The sequence below is a fragment of the Cyprinodon variegatus genome, unplaced genomic scaffold (assembly GCF_000732505.1).
Source record: "Cyprinodon variegatus isolate N-32 unplaced genomic scaffold, C_variegatus-1.0 Scaffold142, whole genome shotgun sequence".
NCBI classification, from domain to species: Eukaryota; Metazoa; Chordata; class Actinopteri; order Cyprinodontiformes; family Cyprinodontidae; genus Cyprinodon; species Cyprinodon variegatus.
Window position 1 is genome coordinate 126,536 of NW_015150595.1, and position 13,247 is coordinate 139,782.

The 13,247-nt window shown below is 37.9% G+C and overlaps 1 protein-coding gene across 1 annotated transcript in view; it reads right to left on the bottom strand.

Annotated features, from left to right (window-relative positions):
• Window positions 1-13,247, bottom strand: part of LOC107086052 (membrane-associated phosphatidylinositol transfer protein 2-like) — a 101,124-nt gene that overhangs the window by 17,769 nt on the left and 70,108 nt on the right. Inside the window, exons 8-17 of the mRNA XM_015376787.1 lie at window positions 12,837-12,941; window positions 11,025-11,080; window positions 9,081-9,168; window positions 7,250-7,403; window positions 6,971-7,160; window positions 6,757-6,876; window positions 4,144-4,346; window positions 3,887-4,062; window positions 638-808; window positions 392-532 (exon numbers count right to left, since the gene is read on the bottom strand). Coding sequence (XP_015232273.1) covers window positions 392-532; window positions 638-808; window positions 3,887-4,062; window positions 4,144-4,346; window positions 6,757-6,876; window positions 6,971-7,160; window positions 7,250-7,403; window positions 9,081-9,168; window positions 11,025-11,080; window positions 12,837-12,941 — 1,404 coding nt within the window. The remainder of the gene's footprint in view (window positions 1-391; window positions 533-637; window positions 809-3,886; window positions 4,063-4,143; window positions 4,347-6,756; window positions 6,877-6,970; window positions 7,161-7,249; window positions 7,404-9,080; window positions 9,169-11,024; window positions 11,081-12,836; window positions 12,942-13,247) is intronic.

A 13,247-nucleotide genomic window follows, 5' to 3' on the forward strand; every position in this document is an offset into this window, starting at 1 on the left:
GTAACAGGGTCTGTATGCAAAGTGTCACTTAAAATCTGCAGATTTTGAAGGCGTACTTCAAATATTTGAAACAGGCTGCATTGAAAGGTTGGCATCTTTATTGAGATTAGCTGGTCCTGGAAGCTGAAGCTAAAAGACTTCTACAGCCTTAAATAAATCTAATATCAGAACGATTTTCACAGAAGCCGTCTGTCAGAGCAGTGCAGCGAGATATTGGGAGAGCTGGAAAGGAAAACTTGTGGGGATTTTAAGAGTAATATCTTTTATAGATGTGTATCCATGTTTAAGGATACGATACGACCAAGTCTCAAATTGGGCTAATACTTGGGTTAAGTTACACAGTGATACTTAAAAATGTGCTTTGTGAGCACAAAGCAAAGCAGGAAAATACCCTCAGCGTGGACCAGAGAGGTCTGTGAGTTCAGGACTGGAACAAGGATGGAGGTCTCACTGGTAGGGCTCTCATGGCAGCGGAGCGAAGCTGCACCACCTGACTCCATCAGAAGCTGTGGGTTACTCTGCACAGTGTCAACTAGAAAACCAAAGGGGTAAATTAATTTAAAAAAAGTCAAACTTTTACTATAAGTTAAAGAGAACAGCGTTGCCATGAATAGTTTCGGCATTTTTGCAGGCAAACCTAGAAGAGCTGAGAGTCCATCGCCCAGAGGAAAGCGCTGGTAGCGCGGGATGCTGAGAGGAGGCAACAGGTGAAATCTCTTTTCAAGGAGAGGCTCGAGGCGGGAGGCTGAGGGGTCTGCTGGATGAAACAGGTTGTAAACCTGCTGACAGGCTGGCCGTAGAGCTGACACTGGAACAGCAACAAAGAAGACAGATCAGTTTGACATTTGCAACCACCAAATTAAAACCAATTAGCTCTATTATTACATATATCATCTGTTAGGATTCTTTTTTATAATCCATGTAATTTCTAGTTAAACCTTAATATTACCTGTCTGTTATGTGTTAAGGCTACTGTTTTCCCAAGCAGTTAAACCTATCGGGACAGTTCTTCTCTCAGGATAAAAATCATCTTCCTTATGTACATAACAAGGATTTGGGAACAAAATGGGAGCATAAAGAGTGACACATTCTTAACAGAGAGCTTTGGCGTTGTGCGTTGGTTTGTCCTTGATCTAAAAACACTCTGTTATCTTGATGTGGCTCGGGCCAGCCATGTCTCCTCATTTACAGATCTTTATGATGTAATGATGTGAGATGTGATGATATGTCAGGGTGGGACCCTGGAGATGTATAAAGTGGTTCTTTAACTGTTAGTCTGGGCCCGACTTTCTGAAGAAGCCAGGTGGAACCATTGCAAACAAGAACCATTTCTCTTGTCAGAGACAGATTACAATTTCTGTTAAATCTGTTGTCATCAGTCATTTAATACAAAACATTAGCATATTGTGATACATGTACAATATTTTTTCATAATGTAATGATAAAACTTCAACATTGATATATTTTAGATTCGTTGCACACTAACTGAAATATTTCAGGTCTTTTATTGACTTAATACGGATGATTTTGGCATACAGCTTACAAAATTAGCATATCATGAAAAAGGTCTCTAAATGAGCTCTGCACCTAATCATCTGAATCAACAAATTAACTCTAAACACGTGCAAAAGATTCCTAAGGCTTTAAAACTCCCAGCCTGGTTCATCACTCAAAACCCCAATCAAGGGTAAGACTGCCGACCTGACTGCTGTCCAGAAGGCCGTCATTGACACCCTCAAGCAAGAGGGTGTGACACAGAAAGATATTTCTGAACCAACAGGCTGTTCCCAGAGCGCTGAATCAAGGCACCTCAGTGGGAAGGAAAAAGTGTGGCAGAAAAGCTGCACAACGAGAAGAGGTGACCGGACCCTGAGGAAGATTGTGGAGAAAGGCCGATTCCAGACCTTGAGGGACCTGCGGAAGCAGTGGACTGAGTCTGGAGTAGAAACATCCAGAAACATCTAGCAGGAAATGGGCTACAGGTGCCACATTCCCCAGGTCAAGCCACTTTAGAACAAGAAACAGCGGCAGAGGCGCCTGACCTGGGCTACAGAGAAGCAGCACTGGACTGTTGCTCCGTTTTGCATGATATTTGGAAATCAAGGTGCCAGAGTCTGAAGGAAGACTGGAAAGAAGGAAATGCCAAAATGCCAGAAGGCCAGTGTCATCTACCCACAGTCAGTGATGGTCTGGGGCGCCATGTCAGCTGCTAGTGTTGGTCCACTGTGTTTTATCAAGGGCAGAGTCAATGCAGCTATGAGGAGATTTTGAAGCACTTCATGCTTCCATCTGCTGAGAAGCTTCATGGAGATGAAGATTTCCTTTTTCAGCACGACCTGGCACCTGCTCACAGTGCCAAACCCCACTGATAAATGGTTTACTGACCATGGTATCACTGTGCTCAATTGGCCCGCCAAGTCTCCTGATCTGAACCCCATAGAGAATATTTGGGATATTGTGAAGAGAAAGTTGAGAGACGCAAGACCCAACACTGTGGATGATCTAAAGGCTAAACGCTATGGAAGCATCCTGGGCCTCCATAACACCTCAGCAGCCCCACAGGCTGATTGCCTCCATGCCACGCCGCATTGAAGCAGTCATTTCTGCAAAAGGATTCCCGACCAAGTATTGAGTGCATAACTGTACAAAATTATTCCAAGGTTGACTTTTTTGCATTAAGAACACTTTTCTTTTATTGGTCGGATGAAATATGCTAATTTTATTAGATAGGAATTTTAAGCTTTCATTTTCTGTATGCCAAAATCATCCATATTTAGACAATAAAAGACCTGAAATATTTCAGTTAGAGTGCAATGAATCTAAAATATATGAATGTTCAAGTTTTATCATTACATTATGGAAAATAATGAACTTTATCACAATATGCTAATATTTTCAGAAGGACCTCTACATGCTGCATGCATTATAATGTGTTTTTAAAGTGGTTGTTCCGAGTGATCACTTCTCAAGAGAATCAGGTAGAGAAAGTGTAAAGGTGTAAACACGGAGCTTTCATTTACACCTGTCATCAGTCATTGATCTAAATATAACGCCATCTCTCCTGCTGGAAGCTGTTAATCACGTTTCTCCGCCCAATCCCATCAGATTGGGGTCAAAATCTGAATGTGAGAAAATTACTGATTTGAAAGGGTAAAAAAAAAAAATTCCTGAAACTGAAAAGGGAATATGGAACTAAAAAAAAAAAAGAAACTGAAAGGAATTTTAATCTGAAAATCTAAAACTGCAATAAATAAAATAAATAAAAAGAGGAACAAGTATGTAAAATACTAAACTGAATTATCAGTTTTTTAAAGCTGAGCAGAAGAATTTAGATTAGATTCTTATTATTTTATGTTTTCTTTTTTAATTTCTTAGACAAGGTAAAAATTTGAAATTCAATATCCCAATTTTTTCAACTTTTTTTTTTCAGTTTCAAGTAACATTTCTATGTTTACAAACATTTTGACCCCTTTCTGACTCCATAAAATACTTTTTTAAGGCATTAACTGAATGTTTAATGGTTAATGTCTATGTCTCAGACGTCTCTGGAATGAGACCAATGTTTTCCTGATTTTCTTTCTATGAAATTCCCTGTAGAAATAAAGTAAGCGCCCAAATATTCTTTAAACTGATGGTTGTAATTAGAAATCTGTTCAAACAGCTGCAGGAGAAATCCTTTTAACATCAAAATCCCAAGAGAGAACAGCAGAGTGTGACGGATGCCGTTTGAGCTCATCTCTCACGTATATAATTCTGTCAGGGAATCAGGGAATATGACCTCTGACCTCTGACACCTGCTTCCCAGCTGCTCCACATGGAGCTAACACCTCCTCTCTGCTTCAGCCAATCAAAGAGCATCTGATATCAAATAAACAGCCTTTCTCACCATCTAAGGAGGGGACCACAGTCCTTCTCAGAGCAAGCACCAGCCCCAGCGGAGAGCCGAACAGGAAGAAGTCGGTTACTTCAAAGTCAAACTTTCCCAAGGAGCCCCCCTCCAGCATGGTGCTGTTACTGGAGCGCCGTGACCCGGGTTCCCCATGGAGAACACTAGAGTGCAGGCTGCTCACAGAGAAACGGGGAAAGCAGACATGAGCGGGACTCTACAGTTCCTCAGATAATTTGTGCTTCTCTCTAGTTCACCTGGAGAGGAAGGCTTGGTGTTGTTTGATGGTGTCCAGCTCATACGTGGAAGAGTCGCTACGCTTGCGTGGAAGCTGTTTCTTGGGGTCGTCCGGCCCTGAGCTGCGCGGGATGTCTATGTTGCTGCGGCTAAGATGGCGGCTTCCTTCGAGGGATGGGGAGATGCTGTTTATGATAATACCAGGAGAAAGGAGTTCTGTGTCCTGAGAATTAAAGATGGAAAGAAAAATAAATCAGTTGTACTCCATTTTTGTATGCGTTGTCAGCTTTTTCCTAGAGAGATGCTTCAACCTAATGTCTTTAATTTTAAATCTTGGTTTCCTACTATATGGGGTTTTATCGGCAATGCAAGCAGCAAGAACACATTGAGATTCATGAGGGCCTTCAACAAAAAACATGACCTTTGCATTATAACATCACAAAGTTTCAGAGAGCAACAAAAATTACTAAAAAGATACATGTTTTAAAAGACCAAATAAAGAAGCTAACTGCTAATTCGACTTATCTTTGAAATAAGAATTTAAATGTCAAGGTCACCATCTCATATATCTCCAAAAAAACCTTTTCCTTCCAAACTAAATTTTATTCTGGATGTTAAAATTATCTCATATCTCACAAGTTATCAAAGATTATAATATAGACTCAAAAGATTATTATTTTTTTGGCTCAGCTTTTCAGTTATTTTTATTCTATATATATATATGCAGTCATATGAAAAACTTTGGGCACCCCTATTAATCTTAATTATTTTTATTTTAAAATATTTGGGTGTTTGCAACAGCATACATTAGTTTGATATATCTAATAACTGATGGACACATTACTATTTCAGTATTGAACTGAGGTTTGATGAAGAAAAGTGCAGTAAGCATTAAAACACACATTTTTTAAAATCTTTTTCTGTCATCCATTTTCACAAGCTACATTTGGGCCTGATTACTGTCAAATATTTGGAGAAAAAAAAGGCAAAACAATCTGCTAAATAGTGCCTGTCTAACAACATGAAATTGGCTAAAAGATCTGAAATACAACGTATGATGTCACCAATATAAAAAGAAATTCAAAAACAAGTGAGAGAACAAAGGTATCTGTGTGTGTGGAAAGAGCAGTAAAGACATTTAAAATCCATAGAACCACAATAATATAAATAATTTATTTAACACAGGAGAGATTCAGTTTGTCTGATATACGAAGTGATGGTTTAATTGGAACAATCACTGTTACCGGTATAAGGAAACACATGTAACAGGTTATATACTAGAGCTATAAAACTGGACAACAAACAGTGACTCAATATTTACATATGGTGAACTCTATGATTGTCAGTGATATTATTAAACCTTTTAAAGAATTTTCTTATATTTCTTTTAATTCAACAGCCCCAAACTAGATATATTTAATTTATCTTAAACATGAAACACAGTAAAGTCTAAGTCTAAAAGTTTTTTGAATTGGAGAAGGTAAAACCTAGCCTTACAGTTTTCTACACTAAAAAAAAAAATCGATCTAGAAATAAGTACAAATTTCTTAAATCAACTTTATTTACCCTTAATTTTAGAATGTAATTATGATGATTTGCCAATGGATTGAGCATGTTTACTCTTAAAATAAGATAATTAGATCATATGTGCTTGTAATTTTTTTTTTCTTATTTTAAATGTCAATTGTCTTGTTCCATTGGCAAAGTGTCTCACTTACCTCCTCAGTTTAAGACAAAATGCACCTATTTTAAGAATCTGACTTATTTAGTTTTCTATTTTTTGCAGAGTAACCACTAGATGTCACTGTTTCCTCCTTCAAACTCCAACAGGAGGTTTAACCTTGATTTGGTTGTTTTTTATACCTGTATGTTGCCACTATTTAAAAAAATAGTTTTATTCTCAATTAGTGTTTAGAAGAAAATATCTTTATCTAACTTACCTTCTGATCAGGCAAGTGCGCCACTTCCTGGCCGGGAGAGTAGTTATGTTTAGATAACATGTTAATCTGCTAGACATTATTAACCACTGATCTCTATGTAATCACTGCATTGCTGATAGGTAGTACAGGGTTCTGTGAAGTCACCAGCCACCATATTGGTACTCCCTAATTAGAATTGTCGGAATATAAACAATATGTGCGCTACAGTATAGAACAATGGTGATGCTCTCATTTTCAGGGGGGCTTAAGACTTTTAAATCAAAGATAAAGCCATCACTTTGAAAAAATTGCTATTTCATATCATCAGTAGATTACTGTAATGTATGGTAAAAAGGCACATCACATTGCATAGTCAGTATGAAGTCTATAAATCATGTAATATAACATATTATAAAAAAATCCATCACAATATTACAGGCATTTTTATGGCATGACTCCGTGAAATTGACTTCAGGTGACTCCAATTTTTTCAGTAAATCAGCAATCCAGTGAATAAATAGAGATCAGTGTTTTTATGTCACTGGAAGCTGGGACTATTTGGTTTTAAATGCTAGAACTTCCTGGTAGATTGATGCTTTGCATGATCCAAAAATAAATGTTTTTTTATTCTAAACAAAAAACATACTTTTACCCAATATAACAGAGCAAAGCTGCCAGTTAGGGAAGTTAGTGTCAGAGAGATTAGAGGTTTACCTGGACGCTAATGGCGCTGCCCCGTCTGCTGCTGTTCTGGCTTTCTGACACCGTCACAGAGCTGCTGCAAAGAGCATCGAACCCCAGGATCCCTCCCACACAGTCCCCAATCACACAAACCTGTGAGTCAACAAAAAACCAAACATAATAACTTCACAATTCAAACTGATTTATTCATGTATTTAAGTCACATCCCTGAACACCACAGACTGACCTGGCCGCTAAAAGATGCTCCCTCAGGAGACTTGATGAAGTCACTGTAAACCTGATTGGCTCTGAGGATAACTGCTGCCACAGCGTCTTGGTACTGCGGCGCAGAGGTAGCCAGGAGAGGCAGAGCAGCCAGCGGGATGTGGTCCTGGCTGCTGGACAGGCAGCTCTCGTCGTAGCTGTAGGGACTTAAACTACAGATCACGTAGGCGGGCCACTTTAGTTCTTTTCACACAGGAATTAAGATGTTCTACAGTGTGCTATCAAAATACTCATGACTCACTTGGAGACAAGAGAAAAAGCTTCAACACAAATAGCAGGACAGGGGACCATCCGGATGGCGATGCGCCCAAGAGCAGTAGGATAGTGGACCCTCATTACTGTCTCAAAAGCTCCACTCAGCGTGTTCACGTCTCCCTGTTTATTGTTCTGTTCGCCTGCAGACAAATAGGAGAATATTTAAAAGAGTTCAGCCTGCTAAGAAAGGCAAAACCTAATTTAATGAATGTTTCAAAAATATTTTACTAGGTTTTAGATCTCTGCCCTCAACTTTAAAAATACACGCTAGTGTTAATCATTGTAGCCACAGCTGCCGTGGGGCAGGAAGATTATATTAATTGTTCCTCAAATTAAGGAAAATATTATTCCCTGGTCTGGGTGAATACTCAATTCTGATTGGCTGCAGGGCATCCATTAAAGGAGAAGTTCGTCATATTCAGAATTCAAACTAGCGAAAGTACTTTAAATATAAAATTACACATTGTTCAATAAATGATCAGTGTTTTTAATTAAGAGTAATTTTCATTTGAATGTGCTTCACTGGACACATCAATGTTTGTCAAAGAACACTACTGCCACCTACTGGTTTGTGACGTCACGGTGCGGTATCGGCTGTTGATCAAGTCCCAGTGCTGTATCTGGTGTTTGTCACAACGCACTATTATCCAAGTCATCTTGAAAACATTCTTCTTCCAAATGTTGGCTGCATATTACGTGTGTATGAAGTTTCGATGGCAAATGCTCCCTTTTCAAGTTGGCGATCCAACGACCAACCCGTCATGAATCGGAAAGGAAAAATAACTTCTTTTTTTTTTCACTTTTACTTGATGTATTCCAGCATCCAGCTGCCATGCACATGGGCATTGTCAGTTTCACTATAGCTCTGGTGAATTTCAATGGTGAAGTCCTCTGGAAATCTTCAATAATTGTTGTTGATTGCAGATGTGTCTAGTAGTTCCCATTGGTTTTGCTTGTAAAGCGGGGAGAATGGCGCTAGGCTTACCGCACCGTGATGTCACTGCCGGAAGATGTCAGGAGGGACGTGTTACTATATTTGGGCAAAAATGGCCGCTACCAGACTCAGTGATCGTGACGCGAAATTAATTAAATCACTGCAAATGTATTCGTTTTAGGTATAAATAATGATCCATTGATTTGTCCTTGCTGACCAGACTTTTCCTTTAAAAAGTGTTATAGGACACCTTTTAAAAAAGTTCCAGACATGACACTTAACATTAATGCTTTGGCCAGTGCCCGTTACATTGGCAACGAGCCACAAGTCCACTCAGCCAACTCTTGTGAAAAACTTCAGACTATAATGGTTAAAAAAAACATTAACATATTCATAATTGATTCAATAATAAATTATTTTGTAAGTGACTATGGTATAAGCAGGATAATATCATTATCAGAGATGAATGGATGAAGTAATCTAAGTGTAATGGATGGTGGAAACACCTCAATGAATTTATGATGATGGATGTTTTGTCGAGTATTATTCTTTACATTAACTAATCTTATGATTTAGTAATTTATCTGTCATTTGTGGTTTTATTTGTCTTTATTACACTTTATGTAAGCTTTGTTTAAACAGCCATTTATTGGATATGTTTATTTTGCCTATTAAACTAGATTGAGTCCATAAAATAATTTTCTTTAAACAAACATAGGTACTTAGCTTGGATCTTCATCTCTTCTGCTACCCTTTGCTGGTGTTTATTTAAGTTCAAATAGATCAGATGTTCCAATAAGGCATAACTGATGCATTACAAAACAGCAGTTTTAAATCTTTGGTTTGAGAAAACAAATGGTTTTAAATCAATACACTGCTGTACCAGAGCCTGTGTCCAGTATGTTACCACCATGCAGGACCAGAATAAGGACATGGATTTTGGACGGCTGGGGACACTGCTGGGACGGGTCCTGCAGACAATTGGAGGGGAGATACGGGGGAGGAGGGGAAAATAAGGGGAGGTTAAAAAGAACTGATGGAGCATATATTTAAAGGAAAAGCCATAAATGAATATCCTACATCTCATAGCATCACATGTACTCAAGTCTAAACCATACTGTGTATATGGGGTGAGATAAGTGTCAAATAAAACATCTACATACACGTCAGAATTTGCAGATTAAAGTAAATAATGTAATTAATTTAAATAAATTTATTACAACTTTGCAAAATACAAACACAAATTCCAAATGTACAAATACAAAATAATGCAAATCTCAAATGTATGAACACTAAAACCTTTTTAAAGTACAACTCACATGAGTATAAATCAGAAATTCACAGGTGAATATAAAAAATGTCTAACTACAACTAATACATTTACGAGTAAAAGTCAAAAACAATCGACCAACACCAATAACGAATTAATAAGTAAAAATTAAAGTCTTATATTAGTGATCTGTGTTCATAGATTTGTATTTCTGTTGCTGCAACGTTGTAACTTTTTATGACTTCTGACAAATTCATACAAATAAAACATCTGTTTGTTCCTCATTGAGTTGACGAGGAACAAATAAAAATCCTATTTTTTTTTTATTTAATTGATTTTAATGTACAAATCCAGACACCTAAACATACATTTTATTGGCCGTTATCTAAACCCATACAACCCGTAATTTTTCATGCGCTGTGAGCAGTTATAAAATCCAATTTAATGAGGGATCTGAGAGGTAAGTCAAGGCAAAATTAAGGTGATACAGAAAGATACACACAGCTGCAGGAAAATGTATAAAGAAATTTAAATATAGACTCTGATTGATACAAAAGGGAAATAGATGCAATGACAAAGAATATTAGAAACTAATGGTATACACAATTAAATATTAGTGAAATGAGGATTAAGAAGGTAAGACGGTGAGAAGAGCTAAGAAGGTTTAATGTAACAAAACATTTTTAAAATAAAGAAGTTTAAAAAGCACATCTCAAATAACAAGTGACATAAGAAAACAGCAAGAATATATATATATTCTGCCATATTCAATTAATATAAATGTATTTTCAAGGATTCAGTTATTTAATTAACATTTTCAACAAAGTACAACACACAGTGCACATCATTACACAGATAAATATCCTCAATCTTTTATTTCTTTTACTTGTGATTATTTTTTTCTGCTCCCAGCTAATAAAATATCATTAAAATTAAACCAGTCAAATAAAAAAAATTTTGAAATGGAAAAAATGGACTTCATAAAAAGCCTGATTTGGTAAATTTCGAAGGATACTTTTAATCTGACAAACACAGCTAATCCGAATCCATATTTTGAAAATTATATTTATGATGTTTGACTAAGTCACATCATCGTACATGTATTAAATTTATCATAGATGCAAACATTACGGGGTAATTAAACTGCACACAGTCTAGTATCTCTTTATCGAAAATATTATTTACATTCTTCTTAAACCAGCATGTTCAGATTCTTTACTTCAAGCACTTGCTATAGATTATTTTCCTATAGCTAAAAATCCTTCCTACATTTATATCTGTGGACTGCCTGCAGACTTTCACGCTCCTCTGGTCAGATTGGTCTAAAACCTCAGAACCTATAAATGGTCTGAGGCTTTACCCTGTCAGCAGTAAACAGTCAGGAGGCAGGATTTTACTTTTCTATTTTTGGAGAAACACTAAACATAGCTGTAGTCTGCAGCTGGGGATGAATCTTTTTTTTAATGTAGATTTGAAAGAGAATTTGCCCACAAGCTCTTTATGATGCATCGATTTAAAAACATAAACTGAAGTAAGAAAATACTGAAGGAACGTTACCTCCATCTGGGTGTCCTCTGTGATGCTGTACTCATCAGTAGACTCCTGATAGGATTCTGTTAGAACAGAAATGAGCTCAGATGTTAATCATTTATGGCATCAGAATACAGCACAGTTATTCTACGTTCACATCTAAAGCAGCAGAGGCAGCAGAAGCAGCTGGTTTACATGCAAAGTCAATGGTTGACGTTCATCAAGGCGCAGCAAAAGGTCCTGCAGCGCGTTTTGAGCAGCTGAAGCAGCGCCTCACGAGCTTCTGAGAAACAACAACAACAGCTGCTGCTTTTGAAGCAGGTGGAGTTGGAAAAAATTTACTTTTGCTGCTCCACGCACCACATCAACCAATCAGAGAAGCTGATCTGGGAGCTGGCAGGGAGTCAGACACAGTACTGCTGATGCAGAGCGCTATGATCACTCCTCTGAAACAGTTTATTAACGTCTAAATTAACTTAAAATGCTGAAACCTGCCGGCAAAATATGTTCGCTTTTATTATCCTGGTGCTTGCAGTTTGGATTATGTATATGAAAAACGCTAAAAGCTACTTCCAGCAGGTGTAGGTACCAGATCTGCTCGGGTCCTGGGCATGCCAGTGACGTTACGCTACATGATTGGCTGAAAGTTGCCACATGGTGTAAAACGTTGTGGTTGCCCAGACAATGATAATAAAATCAGTGTGCGGAGTCGGGAGCATCTGTAGGGTTAAAGTTTCTGATGACCGATAAAGTTTTACCTGATCGTTAACAAAACTGAAAAAAAACTGTTTTTGGTGAAAAGGGTAACTCAAGGCAGTAGTGTAAAGGGGGAGTAATTCCCCTCTGGGATTATTAAAGTATGTCTGATTCTGATTCTGTCTGAGAGCTGGTAGCGCTGTAGTTGGCTGTGCTGAGTAGCTAACAGGCTAGCATCTTTTAGCGCAATCAGTTAGCGATTTAACGCTACACTACTTTTGAATTTGTATCAACAACAACCGTTCGTTTTCTACAAGTACAATTACTGTTTTATTTGCCTAAAATCTCTACAAAAGTAATTTTTTTAAAGATTTCCTTCATGCCCTCAGATCTTAAAAAAAGTTTCAGCTTATTTTTATTCTTTTTTTATTATCACCTTGTTAAATGGCAGAGCTCAGTCTCAGAAAGCAGTACTTTCTTTTAAGACTGACGATTGTTTTCTACTTTCCGCTACTTTAGATCGCCAAAGAAATTTAAATAATAGCAAATATAGGTAATAATATGTTGAGACACCAAAAGAGATTCGATCATTAAAAAACGGGTGCAATATAGTTTGTCCGAGTGGAATTGCCATATGTTGATGTCCTAAGAAGGGGCGGGGTCCCAAGCAGATCTGGTACCTACACCGGCGCCAAAAGTAGCGGCAAACCGTTAGAAAGCGACCGGGCCAGAGGCTGCTGTTGAACGGGATTCCCAGTTACAGAGCACTGCCAGTGAACGGGGGTCTGAGCGGCTCCAACAGCAAGATAATATTTGAAGGCAGGATGGTATTCTGGATGAATTGACAACACAGATACATTTTTCTGGTGGACTTTCTCACTTAAAAACATTAGAACTACTTTTTACCCACTGATCACAGTAAATTTGGCTGCCATTGCTACAGGCAAAGAAAGGATAGGGTAGCTCCGCTCAACGTGCGTCGGACCCATTTTCCACCACACAGCTAGAGCAGCAAAGATGCTTCAGCAGCGTGTCAGAACTAAACTTGTACAAGTATGTAAAATTAAGCATTATGCGCGTTTTTGCTGCTTCTGCTGCTTGCGGTGTGAACGTAGCATCATATCAACTCTGATGGTCATTCACCTTGTGATTCATCCACTTCTATTGTTTCTATCTTGTCCATGAGATCATTAGAGCTCCACTTGGTGATTTCCTTGGAAAACATCTCCTCGTTATCAGAAAGGTCCTCTGCAAAACATCAGCAATAGCTTGCATGTAACACAAAATCTATGTTTTATGTAGATTGTGGTTAATTTTCTTTTGGATACATTTAGATTTACTTTAAATTCAACTCTTACCACCGCAAGAGCAATACAGTTATTTAGTTAATAATGTTATTGTGTTAGAATGGCTTGGCAGTGGTGGCTGCAGCTCTCTTTTTAAAAATGGGAGGCTCAATGGTTTTAATTAAATCGAAACGTCACATATTGCATTAACAAATGGAGCCTAGGCAGAAGTTCAACTGAAGAAACTCATTTATCTCCTACATCCACC